Here is a 14,530-nt window from a genome sequence, read left to right on the forward strand (position 1 = left end):
GGAAACAAGGCTTTGTTTCAACCTCGGGTGTTTCCCAGTGACCACTATCATAAGACCTACATGGACAGGCCATGTCAACTCACTTTGAGGGAATGGTATAAGAGCCAGGTTGTATCCCTAGCCATAAAAGAAATGCAAATCAAAACAACATTGAGATATCACCTCACTCCAGTGAGAACAGCAAAAATCAAGAACTCTAACAACAACAGATGCTGGAGGGGATGTGGACAGAAAGGAACCTTAATTCATTGTTGGTGGGAATGTAAACTTGTTCAACCACTTTGGAAAGCAGTATGGAGGTTCCTCAAAAGACTCCACATAGAGCTCCCCTATGACCCAGCAATCCCACTTTTGGGCATTTACCCTAATGTTTACAAACAAGACCACACTAAAGCTACCAGCACAACTATGTTTATTGCAGCATTATTTACCATAGCTAAGATATGGAACCAACCCAGATGCCCCTCAGTAGATGAATGGATCAAGAAAATGTGGTATATATACACAATGGAATTCTATGCCTCCATCAGAAAGAATGACGTTGCCCCATTTGTTAGGAAATGGAAAAACTTGGAAAAAATTATATTAAGTGAAGTAAGCCAGGCCCAAAGAAACGTAGGTCCCATGGTTTCCCTTATTTGTAATATCTAGTATATGTATGAGTCAAGCGGAAAAGGTCAGATAATGTGATGTCAGGAAAATGAACCCTTAGATGTGTATTTTAATGTTTTTTTCTTTCATGCATGTGTTTCTAACACATTTATAAGATTATCTCTTTGTTGCTTTGTATGTCCCTCCCCCACAGTATAACCCCTGCTTTCACTATATTTGATGTCAGTATAACTTGTGGAGGAGATGGGGAAAAACCAGTTGTTTAAGGATACAGGTGGACCTGTTGCAACAATGAGTAGTACAAGTTGTCATGTCCAAAACGAACTTTACAATGTTGGTGGGGGGGGGGGCTGGGGGGAGGGAGGAAGGAGAAGGATTGGGATTAGGGGGGGAGGGGGGAGGCTGGGAAGGGATGTGAAGGATAAACAAAGGAGGAGGCTGCAATGCTTGGTAAGAAATGTACGCATTATCCTGCCCATGTAATTGTAACCCCTCTGTACAGTATGTTCACAAAAATATTAAATTAAATTTAAAAAAATCTAAAAAAAAAAAAAAAAAAAAAAAAAAAGAGCCAGGTTGTACCAGTTCTGTCCTTACCTCATTGGGCTAGGCAGAAACCAGCCCTTTCCCTGGGGCCTGGAAGGCCAATGACCTTTTCTTCTCAGATCCAAGACAAAGAACTAGACCCACGGGAGCCCTGACACAGCCCACTTGTGCAGGAGACTCCAGGGAGACTTGGCTGCAGATGCTGGAAAAGCCACGGTGAGAGGACCACCATTGCTGCCCACCAGGTGGCCTACAGCCAAGGCAGCAAGGGGAATATCCAGGTCACCTGATGTCCCCTGCTTGATGTGTAGCCTCCTTTTTGCTGACAACTCATGTGGTTTCCCTCCAAACACATTTGTTGAAAAAACAAGGTATAGACCACCCCAAAGCCAGAAGTAGAGCTATGACTTAAATGGTAGAGCACTAGCCTTGAACAAGAAAGCTCAGAGACAGTGCCCAGGCCCTGAGTTCAAGCCTGAGGCCTGGAGTACACACACACACACACACACACACACACACACACACACACACACACACACACACACACACACACACACACACAGCCAGAGGCCCTGAGTTCAAGCCTGAGGCCTGGAGTACACACACACACACACACACACACACACACACACACACACACACACACACACACACACAGCCAGAGGCCCTGAGTTCAAGCCTGAGGCCTGGAGTACACACACACACACACACACACACACACACACACACACACACACACACACACACACACACACAGAGCCAGAGGCTGGAAGCTGGTACTAGGGAAGATGGTTTTAAGAGTGCTGCCTTTCACCTGCAGACAGTCTGTCTTGTCGGTGTGGAGCCATGCTCTTGTCTATACAAAGGGCTTTTCACCAGTTATGCTGGAAATTCACTTCCCTCCAGTGTTCTAGCTCAGAGGGGTTCAGAGAGGGGTAGAAAGTTGCCTTTGTTTCCCCCAGGACCCTCATCATGTACCAGGCTTCCAGTGGATCTTGGGTGTACCCATACAAACCCTGCGTCTCTTTCTCCTGGTTATTAATATTCCTACTAAGTATTGCTTTAAGACAGAACCCAGGAGATGCCACCTCCTCCCTGGTTACCCTCATGGATATGAAGGCCCATTACTGATTTTATGTTTTTAGAAGCTCTCTTCTCTCCTTACCCTGACCCTGACTTTCCTGGCCATCCATCACTGCCAAATTCATGTCTCCACATCTCCCTGACAGTTTCAGCTGTCCCTAGCCAATCTTTTTCTGTGCTGCTGGGAACCTCTTCATTCCTTGGACTGCAACATGATCCAGGCTGGACAGAGACCAGCCGGGAGTTGTTCAGTTCCTCAGCGTGGCCCTTAGGGCCCTTTACAACTTGAATGACTTCATCTTCCTCCCCAGCCCAGAGATTTTTTTTAATGGCTTCATGCTTTCTTGTCAGCCCTACTGTCCAGCCCATTCCAGCAGTGGTCCTCAGAGCCCAGCTGCACATCGGCCCCTCTGTGTCTGCCTCTAACATCTCCATGTCTTCTCACTCTCTCCTCTGAGTGGGAAACTCCAACATATGCTTTCAGACCCAGCTCAATTTCTGCTGTGAAGCTATGCCCCTCTCCTCCCACTAGAAACAATTAATTGCTCCTTTATATTGGTCTCATAGTGCTTGATTTGTAATTCAGTTATACCACTGATAGTATACAGCAGTTGGTGATTTTTTTTCTCTCACTCTGTTTGCATACATAATTGAGACATAATGGTGAACTAAATCAGCCTGACCCCTGCCTTCATGGAGCTTTGCTATTTGTGGCTTCATTTTATTTATTTTAAGGTTCTTGTGGAGAAAGGTTATCTGTGTTTTTGTTTGTCTGTCACAGACCCTAGCACACAATACCAGTTGCTCCATGAATGCTGAGTGAACTCTAATATGGGGCAGGAGTTCTTACGGATACAATGCGCACGGAAAGCTTTGGACAGTCATATTCTCCTCCCTTTAGTTTCTAAAAGAGAGCTACATTTGGAACTGGGCACTGATGGGTCATGCTTGTAATCTTAGCTACTTAGAAGGCTCAGATCTGAGGATAGCAATTCAAAGCCAGCCGGGACAGAAAAGTCCATGAAACTCTTTTCTCCATCTAACTTCCAAAAGTTGAGAAGTGGAGGTGTGGCTCTGGTGGTAGAGTGCCAGTTTTAAGCAAAAAAGCCAAAGGATAGCCCAAGGCCATGAGTTCAAGCCCCAGCATGGTGCATACACATGTGCATGCATACACACACACACCCACACATATACACACACTCACAGACAGCTGTGTTTTTATATGGAATTATCCCATGTATGGGCCCTATCTTCATAGGGCTGAGGTAAGTTCTAAGACTTAAAAAAAAAATCTGTATTGGGGAGGTAGGGAGGGAAGGGATGGTAGGGGAAAAACAAAGGAGGAAGTAACAATGCTCGAAAGGAACTGGACTCATTACCTTACTCATGTAACTGTAACCCCTCTGTACAGTATTTTTTACAATAAATAACATTCAAAAAATGAAAAAAAACTGTATAACCCAGAGATGTGTGTTTTTTTTTTTTTCCTTCTGAAGTGTGTATAGAAAGCCGGGTGACTACAATTGGTCTGATCACACCATCTGGTCCTCTCATTGGTGGTTTGGAGCCTGGCTGCCCTAATCACATGCCTATCTTGGTTTCTTTCAGCGATCTGAAGCTGGACAATGTGCTGTTGGATCATGAAGGTCACTGTAAGCTAGCAGACTTTGGAATGTGTAAGGAGGGGATTTGTAATGGAGTCACCACAGCCACGTTCTGTGGCACACCTGACTACATTGCTCCAGAGGTGAGTGTACCTGTGGAGCCCTCCCTGACCACAACCAATGCCATAGGCTGTTTTCGTGTGCCACAGCCATGCAGGCAGTGCTGGGCATGAACGCCTCCAGACGTTATGGTTCGCTGGGCGAATGGGCTGAAAATGTCCGAGGTTCATGTAAATAAAATTTGGGGCGAAAAATAATTATAAATTTTGCAGTTGCTTTAGACTTCACCTAAATGAGGACGAAGTATGTTCCACTCATGGCAACCTAATTCATTTTCCTTCTTGTCTCTGTGTAGTGGTTTAATGCCAGCCTCATTTAGCAGATCTAAAAACAAGCTTTTGAGTCTCATATGAAGGAAAGAACCCAGTCTCTTCTTCTCTCTGTTTTGTTAGTTCTCTCTCTCTCTTCATTCTTTCTCTCTCTCTCCTTCCTTCTTTTCTTCCTTCCTCCTTCCTTTCTTTTTTTTTTTGTGCTGGTAATTGGGCTTGAACTCAGGGCATCATGCTGTATCTTGGGTGTGTTGTTGATGTGGTTATTTTTGCTGAGGGCAGGTACTTTAATATTTGAGCCATGCCTCAAGTCTGGCATTTTGTTGGTTAATTGGAGATGAAAGTTTCATGGACCTTCCTGCTCCAGGCCAGCTTTGAACCATGATGCTAGGATCTAAACCTCCTGAGTAGCTAGGATTGCAGGTATGAGCCACCAGCACTTGGCTGTATTGGTAGATTTTCAAACACATTGCTGTTTTGAGTCTGCATGTGCCACTCCCATGGCCTGAGCAGATTGTAAATGCTTCATCACTCAGAAGAGAAGAAACTGCTATAGACCAGTCTATAGAGATGGAATAAAGCAAGCATGCTAACACAGGAGACTTCATTTTTTTCTGTAGTCCATCATCTCCTCTAGTCATGAGGAATGCCTTTGTTCAGCAGATGCGTGCAACCCCTCTCACAGTGTCCTCATTTGCCCAGATACTCCAGGAGATGCTGTATGGGCCAGCTGTTGACTGGTGGGCCATGGGCGTATTGCTCTACGAGATGCTGTGTGGCCATGCACCCTTTGAGGCGGAGAATGAAGACGACCTCTTTGAGGCCATACTGAATGATGAAGTGGTCTACCCTACCTGGCTGCATGAAGAAGCCACAGGGATCCTCAAGTCTGTAAGTTTGCCTTGTCTAGCTTTCCCCCTACTGCAAACATACTTTTTACATGGGCTCCTTGTGTCTTTTCTGAATGTCTCCTACTTGTAAGCTACTAGCACTAACTAAAGTTTGTCTTTCAAGCTAAAGCATCAAAGAATTCTCAGGCCTTTCCCCTTCTCGTCTACAGTACTTATTTCTGGGCCAAGTGCAACATAAGTTGATAGTTTTGTTTGCCAGCAATCAAGTATTTCTAGCACTTCGCTTTCAATTGTTTCTATATTCTAGCACTAGGGCTTGAGTTTATGTGGCTTCCCCTTCACAGAGGTGACAGTGGGCAACAGATTTAGTGAATGCCATTCCCAGTTTGTTATGATATCATTTGTGCTTTTATTCACCATTTCCAAGGATGAGACCAAAAGGGACTTTCCCTCACTACTCCCAGAAGAGGAGATTTTTCCGAACCTCTCTCTGTCTCTTTGGCCACCATGATATTCTTTTATGGAAGACAGGTGACCAAGATTCTGTACACTCTGTCATACTGAGAAATCTTTGTTTTGTGTTGTTTGTTTGTTTTGCTTGTCCTTGGGCTTGAACTCAGGGCTGGGTCCTGTCTTGAATCTTTTTTGCTCAAGGCTAGTGCTCTATCACTTGAGCCACAGCTTCACTTCAGTTTTTTGGTAGTTTGTTGGAAATAAGTATCTCATAAGCTTTCTTGCCTGGGCCAGCTTTGCATTGCATTCTCAAATCTCAGCCTCCTTAATAGCTAAGATAGGGTTACAGGTGTGGGCCACCAGCAGCTGACCCATTTTTTAATGCATTCAAATCACTCTTTGCTGAGAAAGAAACATGAATTTGATTCCCTTACATTCAGAATTAAAATGTCTATCTAATTTAGGTCCATTTTACACTTTTCTGTTCAAAAACCATGTAGCTACTGGGCTCTGGTGCTCATGCCTATAATCCTGGGTACTTAGGAAGCTGGGATCTGAGGATCATGTTTCAAAGCCAGCCCAGGCAAGAAAGTCTGAAAGACTTGTATCTCTAGTTAACCACCAAGAAACCAAGAAGTAGCTTTTTAAAGTAGTGGAGCATTAGCCTTGAGTGAAAAAGCTAAAAGGATAGTATCCAGCCCCTGAGTACAAGCACCAATATCATTACATATAAACACACACACACACACACACACATCATGTAGTGTCATTATGATAGTCAGAGTCTTAAAAAAATCCATTTATTAGGGTACATTAGGACAACTTGTTCTCTATTGGCTATTCTCAATGTGATTTTTATGGGATTTTATCCCATAGATGTCATTCTCAGTTAATATTTCTTTTAATTACTGTCCTAAAGTTATATCTTTTCCAGTGATGAAAAACAAAAGCTGAATCTGGTAAAATATTTGCAACCTTGTGGAAAGACTTGTCTAATAGGAAGCTCCAGCCTTATGACGAGTGCCATTGTGAGAACATCTTGTATGCAGGCCGCAGTGTAATGGCATGATGGTCACTGAGAATTCTCTGAATCACTCAGAAAGAAGTAACACAGAAATCCTTCTCAGGGAAATATTGCCAAGATGAATCACACTTTATTCCATGAATTCTCATGCTCTCGGGTGCTGATACTCTCCTGAAATAGAAACAACATTGATCTCCTATAAATAAAGTAAAATACTTTGAGAGTCTGCCACATGCCGCCTGTCTAGCAAGTTTTCTTTAAAACAACAACAACCAAAACAGTTTATTTAGTGGTGGCTTTAAACTGAGAGGTGTGGCTGTTGATGTTTTATGAATAAAACATTATTATAGAGAATGCCTTACCTGTGTGGACTTGAGGCATACAGTTTATTAACTTCCTGAAAGGAAACTTACTCACTTGGATTGGCCAAAGCTGACCTTGATAACATGAGCTGTAGTAACAGCTTCACCATGCAGTGGTATTAAGCGTGATTTGCATTGTTACTTTCCCAGTGCTGTGACCCAGAATCTATCTGTGTGTGTGTGTGTGTGTGTGTGTGTGTGTGTGTGTGTGTGAGACTCCCAAGGCATGTAAGCCTCTGGCCTACATCAAACAACCTCATACTACATGGTACATGTTTTTGTCCTATGACTGCAGCTGATTTGGGGCTGGGAAGGTGGCTCAGTGGTAGAGCGATTGCCTTGCATGCCAGAGGCCCTGGGTTCAATTCCTCAGCACCACATAAGCAAAAAGAAAAAAGCCGGAAGTGGTGCTGTGGCTCAAGTGATAGAGTGCTAGCCTTGAGCTGAAGAGCTGAGGGACAGCGCCCAGGCCCCACCACCGGACCCAAGGGGGAAAAAAAAAGAGGGACCACAGAATTGATGGTAAAGTGAAACTGTTAAGTCTATGCTGTAAAGAAATGTGCATTGTTAACCTTGCTGCATAGAAATCACAGTCTTTGGAAACATGGAAGTTAGGAAAGTGTCTTGTACCTCACAAAACCTGGCTGTTCCTTAGGGACTAGCAAGCTAGATTGGTGTTGATCTGATAACACACCTTTTGCATGTAAAAATCTGAAGAGATTTTACCCCTATTTGGATTGAAGATCTATTACATCCATCTTACTTAAATTTTGTACACATTTTTGGAAGAATCCTAACCTCATTCTAGTATTTCAGAGTCATTTTGAGAGTCCTCCCCAACTAAATCTGAGACTATATATTCCTCCCTCTGCACACACATACCTCAGCCAAGCTTTGTAGAACAGCAAGTACTGTGCAAGGTTAAGATTTACATCAAATTTACATCAAATTAAGAAGACTGTTTCTTCTTAACCAGATAAACTCAGTTAGTTGAAGCTGGATCTTCAGTGTAAATATACAGTGAGTATGTTTGGTAACTAGCATTGGGTTATCAAGTAGCATCCTGGACCGTCTTTGTTCAGAGACAACACAGCCTCCTGTGCCTCATCTAGAGAGACCCTTGGCTTGCCACATCTGGGAAACTCCCAACCTCTTCAATTCCATGCATTTCAGCTCCTTTCTAATGCCAGGTCAGCACCCAAGATCATTATGTATCATTGATCTGGTAGTGATTTTCCTAAATGGCACTTGAATTCTCTCCAAGCCTATCCACATAGGATCACAGTTCAGGTGCAGTCAGTGCGCCAGGCCAGCTACCCAGCCCTGTTACTTCTGGGTTGAGTAATGTTAATGAATTTCTGTCCTCTGAATTTCAGTGACCTTGCTTATAAAGGACATAGGCCATTAAAATCCAGGGTATAAGGAGAGTGTCAAAGCTTCAGTGCAATAATGTATGTAAACCTTTCAGGTATGTGTGTGTGTGTGTGTATACATATACATATATACATATACATATATATATTCTTTCTTTCTTACACCTTCAAGGACTGTGCCTTCAAAATGATTTTTCTGGAAAGCTGCCTGAAAAAATTACTATGAAAAAATGTTCACTGAGGGGATTCTGGAACAGTTACACCTGAAAGTAAGGAGCTTAAATGCTATAGGTGAAGGACATTGAGTTAGCCCTTGCAGAGGGCTAAGACATGGAAATGGAAATGGAAATGGGATGGAAAAAAAGGAGCAATGGAAGACCTGGGGACCTTCCTGGGTGGTTAAGAACCTGCCTCTGAACACAACCCTAGTCCTCAGGGCAGATCTAGGCTCCCACTGGCTGGCTCTGTGACGCTGAATAAATGGAGAATTCTGCTATGCCTCGGCATCTCTCCTGTGCTGTTGGGTACTTATCCTATAGGGTCATTGTGTGAGTGAGGCAAGCTCACAGGAGAGAACATTTCTCATCAGAGGGCGCATGCTCAGACAGTGATTCCCATTCATTAGGAGAGCTGAGGGCATGAGAAGATTTTTTAAACTTGTTGCCTTTCTCGAGGAAAACCGATTACATTGCCATCATCAGAAAAGAGTTCATGTACCAACTCATGCTTCATGAACCATCCAGACTGATTCTTGGCTATAATCTCACCTTAAGTAAGCCACAATTGTTCTTTAATGGATGAAAGAAGCCTTAGAGATTGTCTATTCTGACTCTCTCATGTTGTAGATGGAGAACGTAAGAAGCACAGAGAACTTGTGCCTCCCCAGAGGCCAGGAAGCACATTGCTTAAGTGAAGTGGAACCTCTGTGCCCTGCTGAGGAGGAGGTAAAATAGGACAGCCACTGTGAAAAATAAGGTAGAGGTTGTTCCTTAAAGAATTGAACATAAGGGGCTGGGAAGGTAAAGCACTTGCCTTGCATGCCTGAGGCCCTGGGTTCGATTCCCCAGCACCACATAAGAAAAAAACCGGAAGTGACGCTGCGGCTCAAGTGGTAGAGCACTAGCCTTGAGCTGAAGAGCTGAGAGACAGCACCCAGGCCCAGAGTTCAGGCCCCATGACCGGACCCAAAAAAAAAAAAAAAAGAATTGAACATAAATTACCATATGATCCAGCAAGTCTCCTGGATATATACCCAAAAACATTGTGAGCAGAAACTAAAACAGACAGTTGCACACGCATGTTCATTGCAACATTATTCATAATATTAAAGAGCGGAAGCCACCCAAATGTCTCTCAATGGATCAATGCCCGAAGACAAGGTTATCCAAACAGTAAAATATTAGTCAGCCTTCAAAATGAAGTAAGTTTTCATATATCATATAATAGGGATGAAACTTAAAGTAGAATAAGCCAAAGACAAAAGGAAAAGCACTGTATGATTCCATATAAAGTAGTCAAAGTCACAGACAGGACAGAAGAGAAATGACTGTCAGGAGTTGGAGGAAAATGAGGATGGAGCTTGTGGGAGTTTTTGTGTATGGGGGAGAGGGAAGGGGGAGGGGGTAGTCCTAGGGCTAGAACTCAGGACCTAGGCAGTTTCACTCAGCCTTTTTTTGCTCAAGGCTGGCACTCAACCACTAGAGCCTCACTTTCTTTCTTTCTTTTTTTTTTTGGTCCAGTTGTGGGGCCTGGGCACTGTTCTTCAGCTCAAGGCTAGCACTCTACTACCTGAGCCACAGTGCTACTTCCGGCTTTTTTCCTTTTGCTTATGTGGTGCTGAGGAATCGAACCCAGGTCCTCATGCATGCAAGGCAAGCGCTCTACCACTGAGCCACCTTCCCAGCCCCGAGCCTCACTTTCATTTTGGCTTTCTAGTAGTTAATTGGAGATAAGAATCTCATGGACTTCTCTTCTTGGGCTGGCTTCAAACCATGGTCCTCGGATCTCAGCCTCCTGAAAAGTGAACATTACCGGTGTGAGCCACCAACATTTAGCTCTGAGAGCTCGTGTGTAATGAGTAGGGAGTTTCCGTTTGGAAAGATGAGTTTGGAAGGACGAGAGATGGTTGTACCGTAGTGTGAATGTGGCTGTAGTCATCGTTGCTGAGTGGCACACTAGATATTAGTTAAAATGCTGTTTGCCATATGTGCATTGCTATAGTAAAAAGGGGGACCCAAAAATCTGATATCAGATTTTAGAGTTTCCTCACAGTCTGAGATTCTAAGTTAGGTGACATCTGTCCATCCCCCATATATTTTGTTCTTCCCATGAAGAAGTCGTATCTTCAGCCCCCTAGAATCCCACGTTTCTAGTACCCACATGCTCCCCAATGTGATTCTTTCCTGCTGTTCCAGGAACCTTAGCCATGGAGGAAGCTAGGGGTACTTACTACTCATATAGCACTAATGTCTCCCCGACTTAATGGTCAGTAAAGTATGACCTAATGTTAATGATAATAATTAGTGACAGCATTATTATAAGAGCATACACTTGAAGAATGTCATAATATTGGAAATAATTATCATTCTGTTGACCTGAGAAAAGAATGTCTGTGCCAGTCTATTAGGCAGTCAGAACCCATATTTAGTTCAGTTCAGTAAAGGCTTGTCTGGCATCTCTCTTTGGTAGGCTTGTGCTAAGTGCTAAGAATGCAAAAGGGAGAGACAGGGCTTTGTTTCTATTGCCCAGAGTCAAGTAAGAATGAGAACTGGTGAATGGACACCTTATATACTACCAAGGAGGAACCATCTTTTGAGAATTTATTTTTTCTTTCTGGAGGCAAGAGCAGGGAAAGTGGCAAAAGGATGAGACAAAGGACATGGCATTTCAGCTGGGCATTAAGGGATGGATGAGGTTCAGGGGGCTGGGCAAGGGTGTGGAGAATATTCCAGGTAGAGGAAATCACTGTAAGATTTCAGAGGCAGGATGCATATTTCCAAGAACTGAAGCTCTTAGTTCTATCCTATTGGAGTGTTGGGGAACCAGTGAAGCATGAACTGAAAGCACATGAACTTGGAAAGACCCAGATGTTTGAAAGTCGGGTCAACATGGCAGCTGATCGAATGGGTCTGGAATTTGGATAGAGAGCTGGAGATGAGCACTGTAAACCGTGGGAGTCATGCTGACCTGGGGAGGGGACGCAAAGAGAAAAGAGGAGGGGGTAGGATGGCACCTGGGGTAATGAGGAAGAATGAGTGGGGAAGCAGAAGGAATGACTTCAGATCGTCCAAACATGTTGGCTGGTTTTGCTTCCAGTAAAAGAAGTCTGTGGTTATACAGTGCCGTTCAGCCTGGAGCTGCTGCCTATAGCAACCATCATGCCAACAAGGTGGGAACAAATGGTCCGTGGCCAAAAAACCCTAAGGCTTGGGGAATGAATTTGTGTGAGAGGTTTGGTCAGAGGACTCTGAATCAGCTTTTATTTTGTTGTATCATGCCAGATACAATGACATTGCTTTCTTTACCAGCATAGATTTGAATTTTGTGACTTCGATGGCATTGTGCGTAGTCCTACACACAATAGAAAAGTCTTGCATGTTAAGATTGGACTGTAGTTACGTGTTTTTGTGCTTCATTCTCTAGGACTCTTAGAGACATAAACACAGGATTGCAGAGTGAGGAACCCTTAAAAAGTACTTTGTCCAGGGCTGGGAAGGTGGCTCAGTGGTAGAGCGCTTGCCTTGCATGCATGAAGCCCTGGGTTCAATTCCTCAGCACCACATAAGCAAAAAGAACAAAGCCGGAAGTAGCACTGTGGCTCAAGTGGTAGAGTGCTAGCCTTGAGCTGAAGAGCTGAGGGACAGTGCCCAGGCCCAGAGTTCAGGCCCCATGACCGGACCCTCCCCCCCCAAAAAAATACTTTGTCCAAATCACTGTCATTTGGGTCCACTGAGGCAGAGGGACTCCACATGTTAGAATGCTATATGCACATTCTAGCTGACTCAAGAGAGCTTCATTTGTGTTCAGCAGCTGGCTTCCAGTCCATGAAGCAATGGTGATGTTCAGCTTCAGTCCCACTTCAGATTAGGCAGCATGCATGCAAGCATTGTCAAAGGGGAACGTACAGCAGAAGAGCATGTTATGAGGATTGTTAAATTATGAGTAGTAATTTCACAACATTCTGAGGAGTATCATTATCCTCATCCTATCCCTGAACAATCTAGTAACACCATCATACTTAAGTGCTTAATTATACACAAGACTGGGATAGAGTTTTATTCCTGAGAGAATTGTTTTGTTTTGGTTTAGATTTGGTTAGTTGGTTGGGGTTTTTTGGGGGGGTGGGTGGGTGGGTTTTTTTTTCAATCTAAACCATCAACATATTAGGTGTAAATAGAGAGAAAGGCATTGGCCTATATGTTCATCTAATGAATACTGAGCTATGTGTGTATTCAGTGTATGTACTTAATAGCCATCCAGCTTCTGTGCAAGGGGCTGGGCACTGGTGATGAGCAAAACAGAACAGGATCCCTGACTTGTGGAATTGACAGACTCTTTGGGGCCAAGAGGAGAAAGCAGTTTAGAAGAGTCAGTTTTGCTAGAGGTATGGCTCAAATGGCAGAGTATTTACTAGCAAGCACAAGGCCCTGAGTTCAAACTTTAGTGTTGCCAGAAGGAAAAGATGGAGAAAGGGGGAGGGAGGAGAAAGGAGAGAGAAGGTAAGAGGGAAGAATAAGGAGTTGGAGGTGAAGGAGGAAGGAAGGAGGAGGAGGACAAAGAGGAAGAAAAAGATAGAAGAAACTCAGGTTCTTTCCAAGCATAACAGAGCTAAGCTAAGCTGAGCTACACTCAGAGGAGGTTATCCTGAGATGACATTGTGTGTGTGTGTGTGTCTGTGTGTGTCTGTGTGTGTCTGTGTGTCTGTGTGTGTGTGTGTGTGTGTGTGTACTGGTACTGGGGCTGGAACTCAGGATCTCATATTGTTGCTTAGCTTTTTCTCTCAAAACTGATGCCCTACCACTTGAGCTACACTTCCCCTTCCATCTTTTGCTGGTTAATTGGAGATAGGAAACTCTCAGATTTCTCTGCCTGGGGTTGGCTTCAAACACCAGTCTCAGATCTCAGCCTCCTGAGGAGCTAGGATAGCATGAGCCACCAATGCTTGGCCTTTGTGTTGACTTTTAAGGTGAGATAAGGCTGATGAGATATGGTCAAGCTTAAAGCACACAACGGTTCTGAGAGAAGCTCCTTTGAATCACCCAGTGGTAGGGTAGCTAAAGAGTCACAGCCAAGGGTAGGCCAGTGATGAATGCCAGATATAAGGATGAAGAAGCATCAAGGGTCTGAAGGACATGGCAGATGTGGGAAGGAGTTTGGACCTCGAAGTACCAAGACAAGTCTTTGAAGCATTTCAAGCAAGCATGAGTGATCAGATCATTTTCCACATTTAAAAGATCACTCTGTGATGGCAGGAAGAGTGGACTAACACATGTTGATGAAATGCTTTTTAAAATTTCTTTCTAAACAATCCAGGTTGGAGAAAAGAGCAGGCAAACCAAGTCTATCCACATGGCAGTTATATCAAGGCAAAGTGCTGGGTTCAGAGTCCCTGTTCCTGTCCTTTCTACTTGGTCGCTTGCAAATTCATGTAACAGAAAAGCATAAGCACCAACATGAATGAGCATCTTGTACAAGTTCAGTGTGTAAGGGCAAAGAAACACCTCTAGCCTGTGAGGAAGAAGTGAGCTCAGCCTTCATGCACTGGATTCATGACCTAGAAATTGTTTATACTACCTTCTGCAGCAAGAGCAAATGAAATGAGCACCAAAAGGCTCTCCTGTGGATCCCAGCAAGTAAGCATCTGAGGTTCAAGAGCTGATATCACTAATCTTTTTTTTTTTTTTTCTGCTGTAGATAAAATGAACCAATGAGTTTGGTACATTCTTTTCTTCAGCGTCCCTCAGGAGTATCCATGCATTCTCAAGAAGTCTGGTCGCTCCCAAGCCAGTAGCTCAGTTCCCCTGATGAGCATTGCTAACAAGTAGAACAGAGAACAGAAGAGGGAGTCTTGCTGAGTACATTCCATCCCACGCTGCTGTGCTTGTGACTGTGTGGGATGCCTGTCTGCCCAGCAGGGCTCCCAATCCCTCTCCCATCGCCTCAGAGTTCTGTGCCATCTTGCCTTTCAGACATTCCCTTACGACTTTATTAATACACACACATAGTACATGGTC

At 43.9% G+C, this 14,530-nt stretch overlaps 1 protein-coding gene across 1 annotated transcript in view; it reads left to right on the forward strand.

Moving 5' to 3' along the window:
• Prkch (protein kinase C eta) overlaps window positions 1-14,530 on the forward strand; it is a 235,237-nt gene that overhangs the window by 202,346 nt on the left and 18,361 nt on the right. Inside the window, exons 11-12 of the mRNA XM_042682558.1 lie at window positions 3,850-3,988; window positions 4,937-5,125. Coding sequence (XP_042538492.1) covers window positions 3,850-3,988; window positions 4,937-5,125 — 328 coding nt within the window. The remainder of the gene's footprint in view (window positions 1-3,849; window positions 3,989-4,936; window positions 5,126-14,530) is intronic.

The sequence above is a fragment of the Dipodomys spectabilis genome, unplaced genomic scaffold, assembly GCF_019054845.1.
Source record: "Dipodomys spectabilis isolate Male_0828 unplaced genomic scaffold, ASM1905484v1 ptg000073l, whole genome shotgun sequence".
Classification (NCBI taxonomy): Eukaryota; Metazoa; Chordata; class Mammalia; order Rodentia; family Heteromyidae; genus Dipodomys; species Dipodomys spectabilis.